General features: G+C 35.4%; 3 protein-coding genes and 1 long non-coding RNA gene across 5 annotated transcripts in view; 2 read left to right on the top strand and 2 right to left on the bottom strand.

Moving 5' to 3' along the window:
• Positions 1-23,631, bottom strand: part of tapbp.1 (TAP binding protein (tapasin), tandem duplicate 1) — an 86,003-nt gene that overhangs the window by 34,147 nt on the left and 28,225 nt on the right. The gene's annotated exons all lie outside the window — the stretch shown is intronic.
• Positions 4,548-23,631, top strand: part of LOC309511162 (H-2 class I histocompatibility antigen, Q10 alpha chain-like) — an 80,438-nt gene continuing 61,354 nt past the window's right edge. The window contains 6 exon segments of the mRNA XM_082186266.1: positions 4,548-4,713; positions 6,429-6,689; positions 12,167-12,192; positions 12,194-12,443; positions 13,489-13,761; positions 13,961-14,046. Of these exon segments, the coding sequence (XP_082042392.1) occupies positions 4,563-4,713; positions 6,429-6,689; positions 12,167-12,192; positions 12,194-12,443; positions 13,489-13,761; positions 13,961-14,046 (1,047 nt within the window). The 5' untranslated portion in view covers positions 4,548-4,562.
• LOC309511212 lies at positions 14,126-15,855 on the top strand. 2 transcript variants are annotated; one of them, XR_014210517.1, is made up of 4 exons: positions 14,126-14,194; positions 14,482-14,524; positions 14,607-14,937; positions 14,985-15,855. It is a non-coding gene; the product is annotated as an uncharacterized lncRNA (long non-coding RNA). The 2 variants fall into 2 exon arrangements; XR_014210518.1 differs by lacking the exon at positions 14,126-14,194 and having other exon boundaries at positions 14,214-14,524.
• Positions 22,178-23,631, bottom strand: part of psmb8a (proteasome 20S subunit beta 8A) — a 100,553-nt gene continuing 99,099 nt past the window's right edge. The window contains exon 7 of the mRNA XM_082186311.1: positions 22,178-22,196. The gene's annotated coding sequence lies outside the window, so the exon portion shown is untranslated. The remainder of the gene's footprint in view (positions 22,197-23,631) is intronic.

Genomic DNA, 23,631 nt, shown 5'->3' with positions numbered 1-23,631 from the left:
ATAACAAATCAGAAAACACAATGACAAATCTGAAAACAAAATAACAAATCGGAAAACACAACAACAGGTCGGACAAAACGGAAAAGGTAGGTATATGTGGCGAATGGAATACTGACTGCTGATTGGACGAGACATCTAAGGACAAGTTCTGTATTTTACACTTAAAGCCCTGTTTACAGATCGTATCTGATGAAATAGAACGGTTAAGATTAAAATTTGGACACATGCTCCTGTCCCGAGAATTTTAGGTTTATTTCGCTTTTGTGGACCTATTTTGCCAAACGCGTCACACCCGTGATTCTTCCGTTGAGAGCTTGAATAATAGACACTCCTGCCCAGTTGGTGGCGATAATGCACCTTTGCCAATTGCAAGCAAACCACGGGCATTTCATTGAATCAGAGAATGTCTAATATGGCGAGAAGTTTCACTCTCACTACACTTCCGGCTTTTGAACTGGTTGCAGTTCCACTCTGATTCCATATGAGGGCGCTCACAGGACGAGTGCAGAATGAATGGAGGTCAATGGCGGTATACCCCTCAAAATCCACTTTTCTCAGGATATAATTTTTTGTCTAGTAATTTGAATGTTGTATTCGAAAGGAGATGCAAAGAAATTACACATTGCTGGGTGTTAGATTTTTTAGAGTCACTTATTTGCTTTAAAAAAGTCTTTCAAAATGTCAGTGACGTCAGAATGCTGACGTCATTAGCAGAATGCTAGCGTGTTATGGGCAACAACAACTCAACCTGTAAGAAATCAAAACGACATAAGTACTCGTTCATTCAACTTTCGACCTAAAACCCATGTTGAACTTGCAAAATCTACAATCACATCTGAGATTTCTCAACGGCAATCGGGTGAAAGAGACAAATTTAGCCGTCTAGCCCCATTGACTCCCATTCATTTTGCACTCATGGCAAGCGCCCCCAGTGGAACTCTGGTGGTACTACAACCAAAATTCGGTACAATAGGGCTTAATAGGGAGTGGACAGGCTCTCCGTAGACGGGCTCTGATTGAATACACAGAAGAAGCAGAAGAAGAAGCGGCGGAGTAATACCGTAAAGGTGCTGCGGTCTCACAGCAAGTCAATGGAGTTGGACAAAAACTACGATAAAACCTGTTGGAATGCATCTTTTTCAGCGATTTTTGATGGAACATATCAGTGAACACCCCCTGACCACTCGGTGAGTTTCACGTCTTTGTAAACGAAAGTTTAATGTGTTTTTAGGACGGAATCTTCCAGTGCATATAGACAACCATGGTGGGGGTGGGGGAGGGAAGCGAAATAAACCTAAAATTCTCGGGACAGCAGCATGTGTCCAAATTTTAATCTTAACCGTTCTATTTCATCAGATACGATCTGTAAACAGGGCTTTAAGTGTAAAATACCGAACTTGTCCTTTAAGACCGCAGCAGAAGAAAGTCAAAAATACTATGGGTGCTTCTCAATTCTTATTAGTATGGCGCACGCCCCGTGCCAAAATTAAACATCCGAGCGACCGATCGAACGTCTTGCACTTCTGAACGGGTGATCCACGTGATGACCTGACTAGCAGTTTCCAACCTGATGTGTAAAGACTACATGGACATTAAAGGCAATACATAGAGATAGCCTACTGTACCCCGGCCTAAAACAACACAATTTTTTTTTTTTTTTCTGAATCCTGTGCTTATGAGGCTAGCCTATGTGATTTACTTTCAAAGAGCAGACATACTGTAGCCTACATACAGACATTCTTAATTTGAAACTGTTGTGACCTGTGAATCAACAGTTTAAAATATTTGCAGATAATAAATGTTATGAATTTAAGACCTATTTATGCGTCTTTGTTGTTTGTGTTTGTTTTTAAATAATGTTCTGATATGTTTAGAATAAGAGTTTGTTGGAGTTTTGGGGGTACCTGTGGATTGTAGTGGATTGAATTGTAGAGCAATTGAATTGTTGAAATATTGTTACTGAAAGTTTTATATAACATAATTAAATAATTAATTTACTTTTCCAACTAATGTTGCAAGTCCAAAAAAGTACATACTTTCATATTAAGAACATTTATGTCAGGAATATTGTAAACTACATCAATTAAAAATAATAATAATAATAATTAAAGCTGCAAGCAGCATTTATCGGGGTTCAAGCTATCAAGGCCTTTAAGGTTTTTAAGTACAAAAGCATCAAAAGTTATTAAGTTTTATTTAGCAAGCATGTAACCACTGACATAATAGATGGAAAACAGCATTTACAGCCAATACAGGCAATGTACCATAGGAAATATATGAAAAGTTCAGATGCAAAAGCCTCTTAGTGCCATCTGGAATTTTCTTCTAGAATGATTATTTTTATCAAGCTCGTAGATTTAAGTTCAGTAATTTCACTTAAATGACAATTAATAGGTCATTTTCATTGCCATTTAAGTGAAATTACTGAATTTAAATATACAAGCTTGATAAAAATAATCATTCTAGAAGAAAATTTAAGATGGCACTTAGAGGCTTTTGCATCTGAACTCTTCATATGGTTTTAAAGCGTTTTTGGGTCAATGACGTGACGGGTCATTTTTTTGTCCAAAGGCCTTAATAATAATAAAAAAAACTAATATTTAATATATATAACAAAGTATGTAAGGTAGTACAACTTGATCTCTTTTACTGAATCCAAAAGGTTTTAATTATATTTTACTACATATAAAGGTATTTTAAAGATTTTGAAGTGTCAAAAGGTCATTCGGTTTAACCGTCCGAAGGCCAATACAGCAATTTCATTTGTGATTAAAATATCTTAAAATTTTATAACTTTATATTTTTTTTTATTCTGGCATGATTTTATAACATTATATATCAACATAGTGCAAAATGGTATTAAAATTATGTGTAGAAGTCGTTGCTTTGTTATGAGAAAGAATGTCCGGAAAAATGATTTTCACTGATGTCATTCGGAGTAACCAATATAAAGGGCTCCATTTTGGATCAAGTCATGTGGTCAATATTATGTGACAGGATGTGACATCATTCAGACACCTGCAAAGGACAGCATGGTTGTGAAGCAAAGTAATTAACTCTCTCTTAACTATTAGAAAAATTCATGTTTTCACTTGCTCATACACGTCCCCAAATATAAGGTCATTCGGTACAACCGCTATAAAACATGGATAATGTTGGTAATGCTAGCTAGCTTACTAACAAGCTAGGCAGCTAGATATCAGCCTGTTAGCATTGAATGAAGATTTTGTCATTCGTTATAACCAAAAGAGTCATTCGGTTAAACCGAAATTTTGGTTATAACGAATGACTTACTGGTTGTATCGAATGACAGCAATGTATATTGGTCATATTTGTACATATCTGGAATAAATAAATACAACATTTTAATAATAGAATATGTGCAGAGTATATTATTATAAAATTTAAAATATAATTTTGACAGAATTTTGACCTTTTTATAGATTTATAATTATATCACTTCTGGGCAAGGATCAATGCTGATCCTGTTAAAAAAGAACAGATGCTCGCCAAAAGAAGGGAAAGGTATCATTTGTTTTTATTATTTATATTATTATATTCAATAATATAGGTGCCTGAAAGTACCCCATAGACATACTATGGTGAAGGGAATGCCCAAAAAACCTGGATTGTGCATGTTTATCCTACTATGGTAAATTGCATAGGGATTTTGTATTGAACATGATTTTGCAGCACAGTGTCATAAGAGACAAGGGGGTGGGCTCATTTTACTCAGGCAATCAATCAGGCCCTATCTCGTACCCAGCGCAATTGACTTTGTACACCGACGCATGTATCATTCCTATTTTGCACCCGTGCACAGCGGACTTTTCCCTCCACAGACGCACGTCTGTAAATTAGGGAATGAACTTGCGCTCCCGGGAGCGGTTCAGCGAAAAGAGGAGGCGTGTTCCGGCGCAAACGTTCCCTGGTGCTATTTTGCAGTTTCAGAAAACAATTCCGCCACAGACCAGGAAAAACCTAGTCTAAAGTCAGTGGCGAGTATAAACAGTATTATAGGAATACTTTAAAGAGTGTACATGCTTGTAAAATTGTAATAGCTTTTTGTTTCTTCGAGGGCAAAATTGACTCAATATAATGCTTTACTGCATTTTTATATGCAATAAAACATGTATTTTTCCCCTGAAAATGTGCATTTATGAATGTAAAATTTAGCCATCAAAATAAAAAAATATATAAGTGCGGGGTTGTTTTTTATCTTTGGAGTTCACAATAATAGCTACAGATGGCCAGTCCATCAGGGCTGCAGTGTGACACAGACACATTCTCTCTTTCATTCTTATACGGACAATTTAGCATCTCCACTTTACCTATGCTATGCTGCATGTAATTTGTGGAGGAAAACATATTCATTTAATTAATATTTTGCTTTCACTTCCATGATCAACCCAGTTAAGGAAGTACCTCGTAGTAACTTGCGACGTTGAAGGTATATGGAATATCTATTGGCTGGAATTTCATTAGCCGTTCACTCAGAGAATCCGAGTCCTCAGACACATTTCACCAGTTTACACTTACAGCTATTTTTTTTTTTATAGTCTATGGTTTACAGTCGACAACTGAGACGTCTAGAACGAATATTCCAAGTCATTTTTCTTGAAAAATACTTACTGACGAAAACTGTTCCTCAGGAGACAGCAAAGATGCGATCTTTTGTGCTTTTGCTCCTCGAAGCTCATCTTGCTTATGCTGGTGAGTAAATTATTTTAATATGACAGTAGAAGCTGCATTTATTTGTAAGATTGAAGTTTGGCAAATTATTCTATTACACTAAAAATACCTCCATGAACAGCCCATGTTGAGTCAAAGTTTTGTGTTATTGTCACTTTCCAAAAATAGGTAAAAAGCAATTAAGCATCCTCTCTTTCGGCCTGAGAGGAAAGTCCCCTAAAAAGGCCAGGTTAGAGGATGCTGGCCCAGAGAAGGTGGCGAAAAGGGTAGACCCATTAGAGGAGGAGACAGAGGAAGAGACAGTGAAGGTGGAAGGCAACAAGTCCAAAAAGGCAACAAACACTTACAATAAATAACACCAGTCATAATCTCTCTCTCTCTCTCTCTCTCTCTCTCTCTCTCTCTCTCTCTCTCTCTCTCTCTCTCTCTCTCTCTCTCTCTCTCTCTCTCACACACACACACACACACACACACACACACACACACACACACACACACACACACACACACACACACACACACACACACACACACACACACATACACACACACACACTACATGTGGAAATTGATTAAATACTTTGTATTTGGTATATGAGCAATTATTACTGTAATAACAACAACAAAAACACTAATAATAATATTATAAATGAAACACCCCCATCCCGCGACCACAGGCCGATGACAAACTACTTCCTAAACCAATTAAACGGTGGTCTACTTTAAATTAAAAATATATAATATTTTAAGTATAATATTTTTTTTAATCATGTATTGGAATAAAGCCCATTAATAGAGAAAATCCAAAAAAAGGAAATCCTGCAAAAGAACCAATAACTGGAAAAAAAAAATCTTCTGGGAGAAATTGACTTCAGCTTTTTTGTCCACTAGATGGCAATATAAGGCAACGAATCAACCCTTCCTTCCGGCCAATAATAATAAATTTTTCTGTGAAATAGACTAATTGAATATTAAAAATCATTATTGTTACATTTTTGCTTTTTCATTCCATTATTGCAGCTTTCAAATAATACATTCAGTAATACATTTGTCTTTTTTTTTACATTCATCTTTGCTTGCAGTGATATCTTGAAATCTGTTTGTCTGTATATAACTTATCCACTGTTTACTGTATCTAGATGCATGTCTTATTATCTGTATTCTTGTGTTATATATTGGACTCAGAGCTCCTTGGCCAATAAAGCTGTTTCTGAGTCAATATTATTCTAATTAAAAGCACATCTTGCTATATTTTTTGTATAATAACTGACAAGTTCTCATTAAATGTGGTAACTCAGAAAACGTTGGGTTGCATTTTATTTCAGTGTCTGAGTTACAGTGTAATTTTACATTTAAGTACTGAGTAGTAATAATTAAGTAAATGCACTTACAATAGGGTTATGATTAGGGTGTGGTTTAGGATTAGTAACTACATGTATACTAAAGTAAAGTATTACCAAACTTTGAATAGGAACATAATTACATATGAAGGGGAAAGAGTTTGTATCAAATGAAATATTGCAATATAGATTGTTTTCAACAAGATATAGTTGTATAGCAAAATAGATAATTGTTTATTATGGAATTAATTTATTTTTTTAAATAAAGGCTAATGATCAATCTTAGTATTCATGTAATTCTGAATTGTGTCAATTTTGAACAAGCTTTATGCAAGGATGTCTAATTTGAGATGATTACTAAAATTCCAATCTCCCTGTTTGTGTCTCTGTCCACAGCAACACACTCTCTGAAATACTTCTACACTGGTGTGTCTGGAGACATTGACTTCCCAGAGTTCACTGCGGTTGGTCTGGTGGATGAAGTGCAGTTTATGTACTTTGATAGCAATGCATCGAAAGCTGTGCCAAAGACAGAGTGGATCAGTCAGAATAAGGGAGCAGAATACTGGGAGAGTCAGACTCAGGGCCTGATTGGTGCCCATGGGATCTTTACAAACAACATCCAGACCTTAAAGGAACGGTTTAACCAGTCAAAGGGTAAGTTGGTAACAAAAACAACAGACAAAGCCAATTTGATCAAATACAGATTTTGGAAATATTTTGTCCCATTCTCAAAAGCATGTAAATGGTTAACAAGTGCGTAATTTAATGGATAATCACATAGATTTAAGTACAGCTAGCATTCCTATATTCTGTTGATTGTCTGCTCGGAATAATATACTGTTAGTCCAAAATAATGATCATAGTCATTCTTTGTTTTTTCGAGTTTCGGTTTAGCATGCTTATTAGTATGGGACAGGAGAAGCGTTAATTTAGACCGTTAAATATACGGTATGTGTGTACAAACAGGTTGGTAATTACTTTGCCTATGTCCATCAGTTAAAAGATTTAAATCCATCAGGTAAATTTAGAAGAATGAGATCAGATACTGAAGTATTTTATACTTAAAATTAAAGATACCATCATTACTTTTCTGTAAGGAAAATAAATGCGATTGAGAACTTTGTTACAGACCCTAAACACACTTAGTGTGAAAGGCTGTGTTTCAAATTAGGACACTTATATAATTAATTTATCTGTATGACTCAAACACTGTATGTTTCAATTTGGCAAAGCGTGCTAAAATCAAAACAGAAAACCACCCAACTGAATCAAGTCTCCATGTGTTACTAAATATAAGGTTCCATTTTATTCAGGATGCTATCTTAAGGCTAGAATACGAATACACTCCTCGACTTTTGCCCAGATTTACAGTCTGGACAAGTTGATGCTAGTTACCGAAAGTCAGAACCAGTCTGCAGATTTGAGTTGACAGATTTCACAGAAAATCGTGTAGTGTATGATGGTCACAGACTGTCAGATTTAAATAAGTATGTTATCCAGTTTAAGATTATTAATTTTACTGACTAGTCTGTTCAAACTCCAATTGTCAAAAAATTCTAATGTAACCAGACACACATCTCTCTTTGCTCTTTCTGTTAGCAGACGCTCTGACTGTTGTGTTTGATAGAACCTACAACAATTCGCTCATTTCTTTCACAGAAATCTGCAGTGACCATTTAAAGGTGAACTAAGTAACTTTTTTTACCTTAACTGAACAGCTTCGGAGTCATTGGAATGGTTATATTACTTATTTCGGGTTGAATGGTGGTCGTTTCGCACCCCCCTGGTGCCCGTGAGCGGAAAATACGCACTTGCAACTTTGAGCCGGCGGGCCGCCGGCCGCTGCATCAGGAAGTCTCGCGTGATATCAGGTCTCGCGATGTAAACAATTGCTTTACGGCCAAAAGAAATCTGCTAAAATGCTGTCATTATTGCGCTCCCTCACGCTGTTCGAACCCGAATGAAGAAGACGTTTTAAAGAACGTCCCATCTGCTTTGATGTCGTTGATCTATAGCCTCTGGTGTCTGAGAATCACCAACGAGTTTTTACAACAGTGTTGTCAAATATCTATTCCGAAGCTGTGGGGGGAGCTCTAGAGAGAAACCTGCGAGCAAAAAGCGAGAATACAGCGAAGAAGTCCCGAAGCTACTGAGTGCTGCTTTAATCAATAGATACACGCCATTATGTGTATTACGGGTTTGTCTATCACAGTGTAGACTTTCCATTGGATTCTGTTGTTTTTATACTGAGCTAATGATATTTTCTATAGCCTACCTTTAAAACTTAAACTTAAATTAAGATTAAACTAAAAAATGAAAGTTTTGTCATTTACTCACTATTGAACCAGGTTTTGGTTATTTTGGCAGTGTGGGCAGGTGCAAATCCTGCTGGAAAATGAAGTCAGCATCTCCATAAAGCTTGTCTGCTGAAGGAAGCATGAAGTGCTCTGGAAATGTCCTGGTAGACGGCTGCGTTGAGTGGACAGTACAGTGGACCAACACCAGCCGATGACATGGCTCCCCAAACCAACACAGACTGTGGGAACTTCACACTGGACTTCAAGCATCTTGGATTGTGTGCCTCTCCATTCTTCCTTCAGACTCTGGGACCTTGGTTTCCAAATGAGATGCAAAATTTGCTCTCATCAGAAAAGAGGACTTTGGTCCACTGTGCTTTATTAAATCCAGAGTCAACGCAGCCGTCTACCAGGACATTTTCAGAGCACTTCATGCTTCCTTCAGCAGACAAGCTTTATGGAGATGCTTCCTTCATTTTCCAGCAGGATTTGCACCTGCCCACACTGCCAAAAGAACCAAAACCTGGTTCAATGACCATGGTATCACTGTGTAATTACTGTGTGATTTCATGTAATATTCTAATTTTCTGGGATTTTGATTTCGTGGGTTTCATTAGCTGTAAGCCATAATCATCAAAATTATAACAAATAAAGGCTTGAAATATCTCACTTTGCATGTAATGAGTCTATATAATATATTAGTTTCACCTGTTAAGTTGAATTCTTGAAATAAATCAACTTTTTGATGATATTCTAATTTTATGACCAGCACCTGTATAATAATTGATTATACTTATTTATACAATTATTTTGATAAAAAATACTAAAATACATATGATACATATTAAATAAAATATAATTAATATGAATATAGAGGCCGTTACAGTTATTTTTGTGTTGCTTTCTTGAAAAGAAAGATAAAAACTCAAGTACTGTTCTAGTACGCATCATTATTTCATGATTGTATTTACACACACAGTTTCTCACATCTTCATTTTAATACTGTGGATGGACTCCAGATGAAACGCTGTTCATTCATTTATCTGTGATTCAAGAAATCTCTCGCTTTTGTCCCCACATATGTTTTAGTCAATCTCCTGCTCATCAGAAGTGTGAGTTCACACACACGTACAGTAGAGGAACACTGATGTTGATCTGCTGAACTCAGTGTGTGTAGAAGAGTCTCCTGCAGAGTTCAGCTCCAGCTCAGCTCTCTCTCTCACCGGACTGTCATTGTTCATTCATCCTGAGACTGAGATCGGCTGATTCTGTGTGATTCAGTAAGACTGGAGCTCAACTCTGCAGGATGATGATGATCCTCCAGGAGTAGATTGAATACTGCTGATTTACACTGTTATTGTGGTAAAGTTGAGTCACTCTTAAACCGTGCGAAGAGTCTTAATAAGTATGATATCCTATCTAAGATTATTAATTTTATTGACTATCTGTTTTCTTACTGATTAGACTAACGGTTTTCCAACAGTAGATTATAAAAACTCTCAAAAATCCCATTGACAGAATTCAAACTCCAACTGAAACTCCAACTGTCAAAAAAATCTAATGTAACCAGACACACAAATGAAAGATTTTACTGTAATACCATGTAAACATGTCACTTCAGAGACGTCTGCTCTCCGCTGTCAGGAAAACTGCCCTTTCACTGTCTCAATCAGTTTATACATAGTTGTGATGTCAGCCATATAATGCATGATAGAAACACAAGATGAGACGATATTATGATGATATATGGTTATATGCAAACTCACGTCAGACTTTACTCAACAGAAGCTCGCTAAGCATGCAGACATAACCAAACAAACCCAGAGCATGGATTCAAAAACAGACCTCAATAATAGAACAAAGATGTCTGCTATGCTGATATAGGCTACAACAAGAGTAAAGAGATACAAGAGTGTAAAAGAAGGTCAATAGATGAGCAGGGATGGGAATCGTGAAGAATTTAACAATTCTGTTTCTGAGACACGGTTCAAATTCATTAACCGATTCATTAATGATTCTTTAAGAATAATTGATAACTAGACTAGAATAAACAAACATACTAAACAAAAATAATATTACTTTTGGCAACATTTCATTTTGAATTAAAGTATAATTTATAATGACAGAACGCTCTTCCTAATGTGTGTCTTTAACAACCAGTCAGTAACAGATTTAAGTCACACAAGCCTAAAATACACACAATACAGTCACGGTTAACGGTTCATTTTGATTGGATATGATGAAAATCATATTAATCCGCTGCAGTGAATAAATCAACAATTGCTGCGACTGATTCAGTCAGTGAGAGATTCAGTCAAACGATAATTCAAAGCGGTTCATAAGAGTCATTGATTCGTGAGTCAGATTACACTGATCGCTCAGTGTGTTTGCTGTCATGCTCGAGAACATCGCAATAGAAATTATGTTGTGTGTTTATTGTCTTTGTGTTATTTCACATCTCTCTCATCATAATAAATTCAGATGATAAACTCACATCTCAGTTAAATAATCATTTCTTTTGCTGTGTTGCTGTAGATTCAGCGGTTAGAAAACACTGTCAGAGTATTTCAGTACAGCATCTGTCAGCATCAGTGGAAGACGAACCGGCTGAAACAAATGTCAGAAATCATTCAATTCCTCTTTTTGTAAGAAAATAAACTTTTTATTTGTGAGGAAAAAGTGAAAATATTTGAGCAGTGAAGGTTCAGATGAGCTGAAGTGATGCGACAGGACATACTGCTGAATGAAATCATGATTGATTTTCCAAACGTGAATCACAATTTTTATATTAATTACAATTTAACACTTTGGAACATTATTTCACCCATATTTTGACATTTTAATTTGACAAAAGTTATTTAAAACATGAAAGAAAACACTTTAATTGCATTTAACATGTTTTTTTTTTTTTTATGTCTATAAAATCACTTTTTTAAATTTAATTTGATGCGGACAGCAAAATGGAGATGTCTCGTCTTTGACCCAAAAGCAAATAAAACACATGTTTTAACACACTGTTAATTTATTATGTCTTAAATCCAGTTTCTCACTCACACTAGCTACAGTATCTTCCACTTTACAATCATGTGCGACTGTGTACAAAACTAAACTTGCAGGCAGCAGCTGTTGAGAACAGCACACGCTTTCTATTGTGTGAAATCTGTTTGTAAGTCCATTCAGTGAGCTGATACACAGACACCATGCAGTAACATGATTGAAGTTAAATGCACATAACTTTAACTTCACATATAAGTCCATTCTGTGCATGTTTATGGTGTGACCTGATTGAATTTAGACTCCTGTTTTAGGTGATTATGATTTAATGTTAAATAACATCTCAGCGTGTTAGGTTGATACCACTATCATTTTACTGGAATGTGCAACTGTAAATATATTAGACACGTTAATTCCTCGGTGCAATCATGTCACACATTTAGAAGCAAAACATCTCTCACACATTTAAAGAAATGATCTGTGTCCTTTCAGTACAACATCTGCACAGTAACCATGTTCTCTCTCTCTTATGCAATTTTTTTAATCAGCAGCAGCAACAAACAGTGTTTGTCAGTCGTCTATGCAAAGAACAGCTCATATTAATTTGTACTGTCAACTTTTACTCAATAACTTTCAGCTGTCAAATATTTTGATGCTGTGAATTCAACATTTGTAGTCCTATTCATCTACTTCTCCTGAATGCTATATTTTAGTATCAACCAGTATAGTGTTTTGTGAATAATAAGAATAAATAACAAGTCTTTAGCTTGTATTAGAGGAAATAACAAGGAATGGTAAGTAAGTTTTATTTATTATATCGTGTTGTTTTCCTCTACTCAGGTGTTCACACGTTCCAGTTAATATACAGCATGTGAACAGGATGATGATGGCAGCACTCGAGGATACTTTCAGTATGGTTATGATGGAGACGACTTCCTCAGCCTGGATAAGAGCACCCTCACCTGGACTGCTGCTAATCCGCAAGCTGTCATTACCAAACACAAATGGGATTCCACTGGAGCAGCGGCAAACTACTGGAAAGGATATCTGGAGAACAGATGCATTGAGTGGGTGCAGGAGTATGTGGGTTATGGCAAGGACACTCTAGAGAAAAAAGGTAGGATTATCAGTTGTTTTAACGATCAACTTTTTACCAGGAAATAGAGCAGTTGTAGGGGTTGTAGCACAAACTGCGGGGCTAGTTGTAACACACATGGTTTGAAACTTTCCACACATGCAGCATGACGAAACTTAGTGTATTTACTAGTTGCCACATCAACACTATAGAGAAAAAATTGCGCCAAAATTAAAAAAAATATTTGGAAGATATCACTGACCATTTATTTAACCATAACAAAAGTACATTTCTTACTTAAGTTAATTTTCATCTATTTTTTTGTGTTTATTTAAAATTAGACAAATCTGATATTATTTTAATCTTATTTTAATCTGTTATTTAACAGTAGTCAAAGTTCTTTATGCGTATCTAACCAAGAAGACACTAACCGGGTTTAAATCCTAGTTGCGCAGGTTCTAACACTGCATTACAATGAGCCCCTATTAGAACTATGCTAGTATTATATTCTACACTTTTATGAATTCTGTTGAGAAACTATGAGAAAAAGGTGAATAAAGATAATAATGATTTATTATTATGTTTTGAACTGCTGTATGGCTCTGTGGTGTGTTTGTTGTTAATTAATAAGCAGTGCTATTATTTTATATGAAAAAGTTAATAATTGTATTTTATTGACAAAATATTTTAGTTTGTCTTTTATATTTTTTTGATTAGATCAGATAACATTTTAAGCTGTCATTTGGTCATGTTACAATGTACCCCTCCTATGGGGCATGTTGTCACATTTCACTTCCATTCTTTCGGGGTAAATCAAGAATTTTCACATTATCATGAAGAAAACTATAAAACACCATTAGAGCAATCCAAAAGAATCGTAGGTTTGCACTAAAGTCAAACAATGGGTTAACTTTAAATAATTAACTGATGAAGCTATTCAACAACAGATTTTGAGAGAAAAATATAGCAACCTTATAGTCTTTCTTAGTTTTATTTGAATGTTGCCAGCTCTACGTCTAATTTTCTCTTTCAATCTCACTATATTTATTTGTTTATCTTAATCTTCTCTCTCTCTCTCTCTCTTCAGTCTCTCCTCAGGTTTCTCTGCTGCAGAAGTCTTCCTCCTCTTCAGTGACGTGTCATGCTACAGGTTTTTACCCCAGTGGAGTAACAATCACCTGGATGAAGAATGGACAAGAGCATCATGAGGATGTGGATCTTGGTGAACAACTTCCCAACGAGGACGGAACCTTCCAGAAGACGAGCACCCTCACAGTTACACCTGATGAGAGGAAGAACAACGAGTACAGCTGTGTGGTGGAACATCAGGGTGAAATCATCAGAGAGATACTGACAGACGGTAAGATCTTAATCATCTATGATAAGAGTGATTGTTTTGATGAGTAGACCAGGAAATTAATAAAATGTTCATGGAAATAATTTGCTTTATCCTTACAAATTTGTTCAGGAATGTGTTATATAGTGTCACAAACAATATTCTATTAGATACTGATGTACTGCAGACATAATCTGATGTTTTCCTCTAATCATATTCTCAGATTCTGTTCCCATTGGCGTCATTGTTGGAGTTGTTGTTGCTCTGATCCTGTTGGTTGTCAGTGGTGTTGTTGGGTTTGTGGTGTATCGGAGAAGGAACGGTAAGATTTTGTCTCATATTTTATCATTATCTCAATTGTATGTTTTACACATTTGTGTGCTGCACTGATGGGTGAAATAACTTACAGTATACCTCTCTGTTTTTTTTTCTGACTTTAAACCTGTTCCTCAGAACCGTAAGTTCCTCATAATCTCTTTTATCATAAAACATTAATAATAGATAGGATCTGCCATTGATTACTAGTATATACCATGTTCTTATTTAAATCTGTTAAGTAGTTTTAAGTAATGTAAGTAATGTAAATTCATATAATAAATCAAAATAAACACGGTGTGTCATATAATAGTTCTCTCTAATGTAACTAAAACTAATAAATATGACATTGTATAAATATGTAATGCCACTGCTAATTCTAGGAGCTGTCTGTTGTATTATTGTTGTCATTTTCTTTTTCTGTTGTAGAATCTTATGATGGATCATCAAATAGATCCTAAAGCACAAAGATGTAAGTGTGTTATTTTTATTATTCATCAGTGCAACTGTCAGTCATGTAAAATTAATGAAGTGCAATATGTTTGTCATTTTAGGAGACCAGATGAGTGCGAGAGATGAAGTTGAAAAAATTAGGCTAATCCTGCTGTCCATCTTTCTTGCAGAACTGCATGTGAACACACACATGGTGGGATTGATTTGTTTTATGGTTCTAGATTGATTACATGTAAAAGTAAAGTTTTTATTTCGTCACACTTTCTGTTCACCTTTTGGTTTTTATTCATTTTATGAGCTTGTTCATTTTGAACACAGAACCTAAACTGGAAAATGTGTATATTTCTCTTTAGTGACAAAGAAATACAAATGATATACAAAAAAGAATACAAATTATTGATTTGCAAGTTTATTTTGAATTGATTTGGATTTGTGATATCAGTCCTGATCATAAAAAATAAAAATAAAAAACAGAAAAGAATTTATTAGTCTGAAATGTTTATAATCAGTTTATCCACCCAGATCAGTTTGTCTCTAAGAAGATATATGTTTCTAAAGAGAATTTCTGTGTGGAAAAAAGGGGATAAGTTATTAAAAAGCATCAAATTGTTTATTTAAATGGTCTACTGATTGGGACTTACAGCTATTTAGTACTGAGATAGTTCCTAATTAGGACTTTTTTTTCTTCTTTTTTTTTTCTTTAAAATAATATCTGAGCACAGATGCTCAGATATGGGACATATTTATTCATTTAAAGAACTCCGAGTCACTCCTTATCTTATGGTTAGTTAAAATGCTGGTACAATTTGATCCCTATAAAAAAAAAAAAAGAAATAAAAGAGTAATTTGAATTGAATTGAATAATGACTCTTGTTTCCAGTACAGCTGCTTATAGCTGAATTGAACTTATTTCAAAATGAATGAACTTAACACAGTTATTGAACTGAATTTAAACTTGTCTCTGATTTGATGAAGTTTGCATCATTGATTCTGTTCCTTTCTTGTTTATTATTGTGAAGATGTTGTGAAACAATTTCTAACGTATAAAGTGCTATAAAAATAAAGGACTTGACTTAACTGATTAAATATAATTTGTAATCATAAAATCCCAAATAGAAATTTTTTGTACAGCTGTAACTGGTGGTTCCAGCTATCACAGAATATGCATTTAGTTTGCACAATAAAGATATTCTATAATTACAGGTCCAGTAATTTTAAGAAGGGGAAAAGACACAATCGTGAAAAAGTGCATGTGTGAATGTGAATTTGTTACTACTTGTTAATAGGAACACTTTCTACCTGATATGACCTTTAAAAATGACATTAAATCAAACTTTTGACTTGAAAAAACTGAAGGCTATCTGTTTATATGGGTTAATATGAATGCATTTTGCTGTGTGTGTGTGTGTGTGTGTGTGTGTGTGTGTGTGTGTGTGTGTGTGTGTGTGTGTGTGTGTCAAATGTCAGTCCACATGAGGAAAATGCAGAATGTTTTCTGTAAGGGTTAGGTCCAAACATTCCTGCATATGTGATCTGATATACAACCTAAAACATTCAAATCTACCTAGCAACTCATAAAATCCCAAATATAAATATTTTGTGGATCTGATAACAACCTGCAACATTCAATCTACCTAGCAACTAATGGCCAACATTAATACAATTGTTCAAGCATTAGCTAGAATGACACATTCTTCATTTACATTTATCTTTATGGGTTTTGTTTTAGTGAAAACATCATGTAGCCTAGATCAAAATAATATTTTAACAATGCTTGAATTTAAGACTCTAACTAAAAATTCATGTTGTTCCATGTTCACCTTTCATAAGTAAAAATATGATTTTTTTCAACCCGATCTCACGGGAAAACGTACATATTTTACGAATTGGCCAATTCGTATGAATTCATACGAATGACCTACCCCTGACCCCGCCCCTAAACCTACCCATCACGTGGGTTTAGACAAATCGTACAAATTCGTACGAGTGAGGTCGTACGAATTCGTACGAATTAGCCATCTTTTTATCATTCGTACGAATTGGTCGTGAGATAGCGTTGGATTTTTTATGGCCTTAATGGTAAGTTCACAAAAGACAGATGTTGTGCTAATTGTGTTTAGAGTTTTGAAAATGTGACTACAAATTAGGCTGTTAGCTATTGTAAAAAAAAAAAAACCTGTTATCACAGAAACACAACAGTATGATCTTCTTTCAGTTTGGTACTTTTAACAATCAGTTCATTCAACAGAAAACAATGCAAGATACATGTTTTAATTCACCCTTGTTGCTGACATAATTACAGTAATACAGGATACAGTTGCCACATTAGAAAATACACTTACATTAGTAATTGAATCCATATCTAGTGTGTTATCAAAAGGTGTGGTGAAGTATGACATAGCCCTGAGGATTTGATGCCATCTGTCTCCCTTCTATTGATGCTGTTACGATATCCTGACTGATCTAGGGGAGGAAAGCAACAGCAAAAATGGAATGAATGTGCAACAGCATGAAGTGGTGAAATGAATGTGCAATAGCATGAAGTGGTGAAATGAATGTGCAATAGCATGAAGCCACCCAGTCTCCAGACCCAGAGTTGTTTCACAATAACCACATAATTATCTCATGAAAGAAAAGTAGTTTTTATTTAAAAATTAGGCAAAAGAAAAAGAGGGGTATCAGATTAAGAAGGGGGTATTGCCGAAACAACAAACATAATCAGTCTAACTCCTTATTAACCAAACTACTTCAAGTTAAATTCAAAATAAAAGAAATAAATAATTAACTAGCAAATTTCAAATAAACTAAGAGAAAAACAGATTAACCATACAATAAATAATCAAAGTTAACTCACTTCTGCATTTTACGTCTCAATCATAGTGTGATCAAAAAGAGACTTAATGAGAGAAAACTACTTCAATAAGTAGAACACAACATGAGGTAGAGATACACTATCAACTACTGGCTTCAACAGAACATCAGGTCTGGGGTTGAAGATGAGACCTCAAAGCTGCTGCTGCAAACAGACAAGCCACCACCAAAACAGCTCTGATGATAGTTGCAGTTTAAATTCTCTCCTTCCCCTCCCAGCATCCAATCACTGCAGGGCATTGATTATTTGCATCAGGTGGAAACCATTTCTCCTACGAAGAGAGACAGGGATAGAGAGAGAATCAGCACAGCTTGGGCACACACAAACAAAACCTTATGGCTCTGGACGTAACAATGCATCTCTGGTCAATCTGATGTTACTGTGATGTTACTGTAACACAATGTTACTGTTACTGTGTGGTTGTGTGTGTGTGTGTGTGTGTGTGTGTGTGTGTGTGTGTGTGTGTGTGTGTGTGTGTGTGTGTGTGTGTGTGTGTGTGTGTGTGTGTGTGTGTGTGTGTGTGTGTGTGTGTGTGTGTGTGTGTGTGTGTGTGTGTGTGTGTGTGTTCGTGTTCGTGCGTGCGTGTGTGTGTAGAGAAGGTTGAAGTGATCTCGTGTTACTGATGTCTGACTGTTTCCTCTCCCTCTACAGACCCTTTCCAAAAAATTAAAATATCATGGAAAAGTTTATATATTTCCATAATTCCATTCAAAACGTTAAACTTCCATAGATTATAGATTCAGGGCCCACAACTTAAACGATTTCAAGTATTTCGTTTATTTGTACATAATTTGGGCTTCCAGCTCATAAAACCCACGAAAACAGCTTTCAAAAAATTAGAATATTACATGATCATACCATGGTCATTGAACCAGGTTTTGGTTCTTTTGGCAGTGTGGGCAGGTGCAAATCCTGCTGGAAAATGAAGTCAGCATCTCCATAAAGCTTGTCTGCTGAAGGAAGCATGAAGTGCTCTGGAAATGTCCTGGTAGACGGCTGCGTTGAGTGGACAGCACAGTGGACCAACACCAGCCGATGACATGGCTCCCCAAACCAACACAGACTGTGGAAACTTCACACTGGACTTCAAGCATCTTGGATTGTGTGCCTCTCCATTCTTCCTCCAGACTCTGGGACCTTGGTTTCCAAATGAGATGCAAAATTTGCTCTCATCAGGAAAGAGGACTTTGGTCCACTGTGCTTTATTAAATCCAGAGTCAACGCAGCCGTCTACCAGGACATTTTCAGAGCACTTCATGATTCCTTCAGCAGACAAGCTTTATGGAGATGCTGACTTCATTTTCCAGCAGGATTTGCACCTGCCCACACTGCCAAAAGAACCAAAACCTGGTTCAATGACCATGGTATCACTGTGTAATTACTGTGTGATTTCATGTAATATTCAAATTTTTTGAAATCCTGTTTTCGTGGGTTTTATGACCTGGAAGCCCAAATTATGTACAAATAAACAACTAAATACTTGAAATCGTTTAAGTTGTGGGCCCTGAATCTATATGGAAGTTTAACGTTTTGAATGGAATTATGGAAATAAATAAACTTTTCCATGATATTCAAATTTTTTGGAAAGGGTCTGTATGTTTGCAAATAGCTAATTCTCTCTCTCTCTCTCTCTCTCTCTCTCTCTCTCTCTCTCTCTCTCTCACACACACACACACACACACACACACACACACACTCTCACACACACACACACACACACACGTTTATGCACAAACTTTGAACATAGTGGTAGTTATCATCTAAGATAAATCATTGTGTAAAAAGAATTCATTACATTTGGTATCCATATCAGAAATGGCAAACAAGTTCTATAGAAACTGTCTATAGAATCAATCTAGAAATCTATAGGTTTACAAAATGATTACAGTTTTTCTCAATTGCTAAAACACAATTTCTGAAACCTTGCTCCATTTTCTGAAAACATTAAACACAAAACCTCATCTTTAAGCACTATTTACAAAACCTCTGACTCTCGCAAAATGAAACTTTCGCCTCAAAACAGTTTTACCTGTGTTCAAAATGATATACACTATCAAGCAGTCAGTAAACAATACACCAAAAAATAGAAAACACATTGTTCGAAACATATAGTTCTCAGGGAGAAGTACATTTTTAATCTCAAAACAAATTTCATATTTTTTTGTCATTGTCTTTTGATGAACGAAAACATGTTCTATCACAGTAGCTCAAAATTGATCAGAAATTACTACTCTGCTTTGCTCTTTGCAAAAATGTTTTTGTTCTTCCTCCTCCTTGTACCCCTATTTTTACTGTACTGTACCCTGCATCTCACAAACTTGCACAGTCAGTGCTGTAAACAAATGGAAAGCACAATGTTCAGGGCCATACAATTTGTTCATTGTACAGTATACAGCCTATAATGCACTGTACTACAGTATACAATACAAAAAGGGACAAAAATCAAAGGAGTAAAGATGTGATCAGTGTGCTTCTTGTCTTTGGGCATCATTTGAAACAGGTTAAATCAATTTTGTGTGGTTGTGTTCAATCAATGACGTGTGTTCTCTATGATTGTTGCCTCTTGTGTTTACCAGTATGGATGACATGTGCATTATGTTGTGGCGAATTCATAGTTCTTTTCGGTTCAGGTCTCAAAGAAGTTTCTCAGAGTCGAGGTTCCAGGTCAGAAGAATTTACTTTATTGTACAAACAACAAAGGAGAAGCCGGCCGGCCGTCCGGACATCTAAAGTTACATTGGCCAGTGTTCATGTCTTATACTTTTTCTTATCTCTATAGGTGCCCAATGGGCACCCTCAAATCTATCTCTTCCCCTCTGTCACGCCTGGTGACCTTGGCACAGTTAGACATGTCTTCTCTATTGGTCAAACCTCACACAATGGTGCTCTGTTTCATACAGTGTTTTTGATACTTTGCATTGCTGATGCAAGCTGGTTATTTTCCATTCTCTCATCCTTTCTCAGACCCATTTTGTCATGCTTGTCATTTTCATTACATCATACTTAGACATGAATCAAGGAAATTCTCCAACAATTACAGTGCAGAATGTGTTTTGAGGCAACCAATGTTAGATGAGAAGTTTATCTATGTATCTTCTTTTTACTCTTTTATTTTAATTTTATAATATCAGCTTTATATCTCTTTTAATTTATTTTATAACTGTTTTAATTTGCCTTGCTTTTATTTTGTGATTATTTTAATTCCTTTCTGTGTAAAGCAATTTGAATTACAGTTTTTCTCAATTGTTTACACACAAATTCTGGTACTTGAGACACAATGACCACAACATGTAACTCATTCACCAACCCCCTGAACCAATCCTGCTAAACTACAAGCACAATTCCTGCTTTACACTCAAATTGCAGTTCTAAAACACACTTTTTTCAAAACACTACACACAATTCTCTGCTTTTGGCACAATTTTCATGCAGAAAATCTCTTGTTTTCACAAGGAACACACTGCCATTCAAATATGCACACTGACTCATCACATGGGCAAACCCTCGTCACACAGTTTTACAATTAGCAATCAGAGCTTTAGCATAAAGGGGCAACAGGTGAGCTCTTCAATGGAGCAATGGATGCCAACATTGGATTTTTTTTTTTTTTTTTTTTTACTGTAACTGTATACAGTCAATTCTTCTGTTGTTTTGTATGTAGACCACTGTATGTACAACTTTGTGTTGGTTGGGATGTACACTGTGTACATTGTTTTTGTGGGAAAAATAAAATATATTTGTTACCATGTATTTGTGTGTTCTGAGTATAAAAACAATATTCTCAAATATTTTACAGCACACTTATGTATGTACTGTCTGTAGTAAGTGCAACACTGAACAAAAAAAGGCCTAAGTCATTATGATGAATGGAGAAGAAGTGTTTTCCATTCATCATAGTGTTTTACATTGAGCACATCAGTGTTCAACTGGTTCTTATAAATGTCTATTCATATGATGGTTTGTGTGTGTCATTTGAAAACAAAATACCATTTTCAGAAGAAATAACATTGTTTTGAATGTAAAGTTTCATTTTGCAGGAGAATTGAGGGGTTTTGCCCATTGTGTGTGTTTTTTTGGATTTGTGTGTAGAGTTCTGAGAATATGAGACATGCTTTCAGAAAATGTGTGTAAACAATCGCGAAAAACTGTAAAATAGTGAATGAAATGTGCTATAAATAAACTTGCCTTGCCTTTACCCCAAAGTAAATTTTAGTCGTGTAAAACTAAATCATATGAAAACAAGTTACTCCAACAAGGTAGGTATTCTTGCATATTTTGTTGGTGCTCAAAGTTGAAATTAGAAGTGAATGAATAGCAACTAAGTTTTACTACAAGCATACTGTAATTCATTCACCACAAACTGTTCTTTGTGTGTCCCCATGACTGATATAATACCAGTACTAAACTTCATCACTATCTGATGGACAGATTCTAAGGCAAAAGACCATTGATAAAAAAAATCACAATTTGCTAAATTAAATTATTGAAATTAAAATGTAATTTCACTGTCTTTTTAGTATGTTTCCAAAATGCTGTATTGCACTAAATGTGTCCCTACACTTTCTGTTGAACCCTCTTTATGTTACAACTAGGACAAAAAAAAAAAAAAAAAAAAAAAAAAAAACCTAAACAGGGGCTAAATGTGTCCTGCAAAATAAGCAGATTAAGATCTATTTTTTTGTTAAAAAGTTAAGCACAGAAAATGCAATTCAAATATATTACAAAAAATGCACCAAAATGTTTTTTGATTTGAGAAGAGTTTCATTTTTATTGTGTCAGATATAATAGTAAATCAATAAGTTTTGCATGAATGAGAGATCAAGATTATGAAACCCTATTAAGAACATTATAATAATATTTTATGGTTGTGTTTAATTTTTTACAATTGCTAACAAGCGTTTATTAATACTTAAAGTACTTTTTCTAAACTCTTAACACAGCAACAAACATACATCACACAATTAGCCAAATAGTACATTTTCTGCGTAAAACCACATTTCGTGAAATAAATTAAAAAACTCTACATTTCCAAATGCTAAAAACCTTTTTCTACATATACTAACTCTATCAAAACACAGCAAACCTGACTAAAAATTGAATAATTCTGTCAAAACATTAGCACTATCTGTCCAACAGCAATGACTGTCATAATACTAACAGCTGATGGCATTACAAAAACTGCATTACTTGTCAAGTTTCAGTTCCTGCAGACAATATGAAATCCATAGTTTTTTTTTATAATTCATTTTCCTTGAAAGCCATTCTACATTTTTGGTTGAGTGTTGAATGTGTGCATTCTTGGAAACATACTATCTAAAAGTGAACGAGTCATTACTTTATAGAATGTTGTAGAAGAAAATTAGAAAGTAACAGAATTGCTCTGGTCAGCGACGGGTCAATTGGGTTCCCTACAGAACTTCAGTTGTCACCTCCGTTAAACTTGTTACCTGGGGGTGGGGTGTTGATGGTGTCCCCTTAGGTAGTGCCCTACGCAGACCACATATTTTTTTACCAAAGCTTTTACTAAAATGAAAACAATGAAATTTCTACAATTGATCAACATCTAATCCAACATACATGGCCTTTGGTTACTATTGTCAGGGTGCCGGTCTGAGTGCGAACTTGCATATCTCATTGATCTTGGGCTGTTCACATTTCTACCTCCACTCACCAGTGTCGCTGTTTGTATATGCTCTGCCGTTTGCTCTGGATATCCCTTCTCTCTCTGTTGGGCTGATTTAGCATCAGTGGTGTAGGCTAGTCTACGTGATACGCAGGTATACGGCCAGAATATGCGTATACCCACTAGGAAAGGTCAAGGATTTCCATATAACCACTTAAAAAAGACAGGTAAATCACTACAAAACTAGACTACACCACTGCTTAGCACTCCCTCGTTCCGGCCGGAATCATCCCTATCCCCCTTCAGACTGTGGATTCACTATTCCTCCCTGTGTTCCTGATTTGTGTGCCCTTGTCATTCAATACAACAGTTATTCCCGCAACTGATTCCTCTTTTACCAACCTGACAGCTATAGAATAAAATGCAGTCAACACTTGAAGTGGATCTCAACTTTTCATCAAAGTTATACATGAATTTTGAACAATATCCATTCCTGTCTTAGGACAGCTTTGATTAGCTTATTTTATCCACTTCAAATGTTGACTACTATAGTGTAAAAGGTAATTGTGAGTTTGCATCTCACAATTCTGTAAGAAAAAAATTTATAATTAAATTAAAATGAAAACAAAAA

The sequence above is a fragment of the Leuciscus leuciscus genome (genome assembly GCF_965113295.1).
Source record: "Leuciscus leuciscus genome assembly, chromosome: 12".
Taxonomy (NCBI): domain Eukaryota; kingdom Metazoa; phylum Chordata; class Actinopteri; order Cypriniformes; family Leuciscidae; genus Leuciscus; species Leuciscus leuciscus.
The sequence above is the reverse complement of the archived record's forward strand: the minus strand, read 5'-3'. Positions and strand labels throughout refer to the sequence as shown.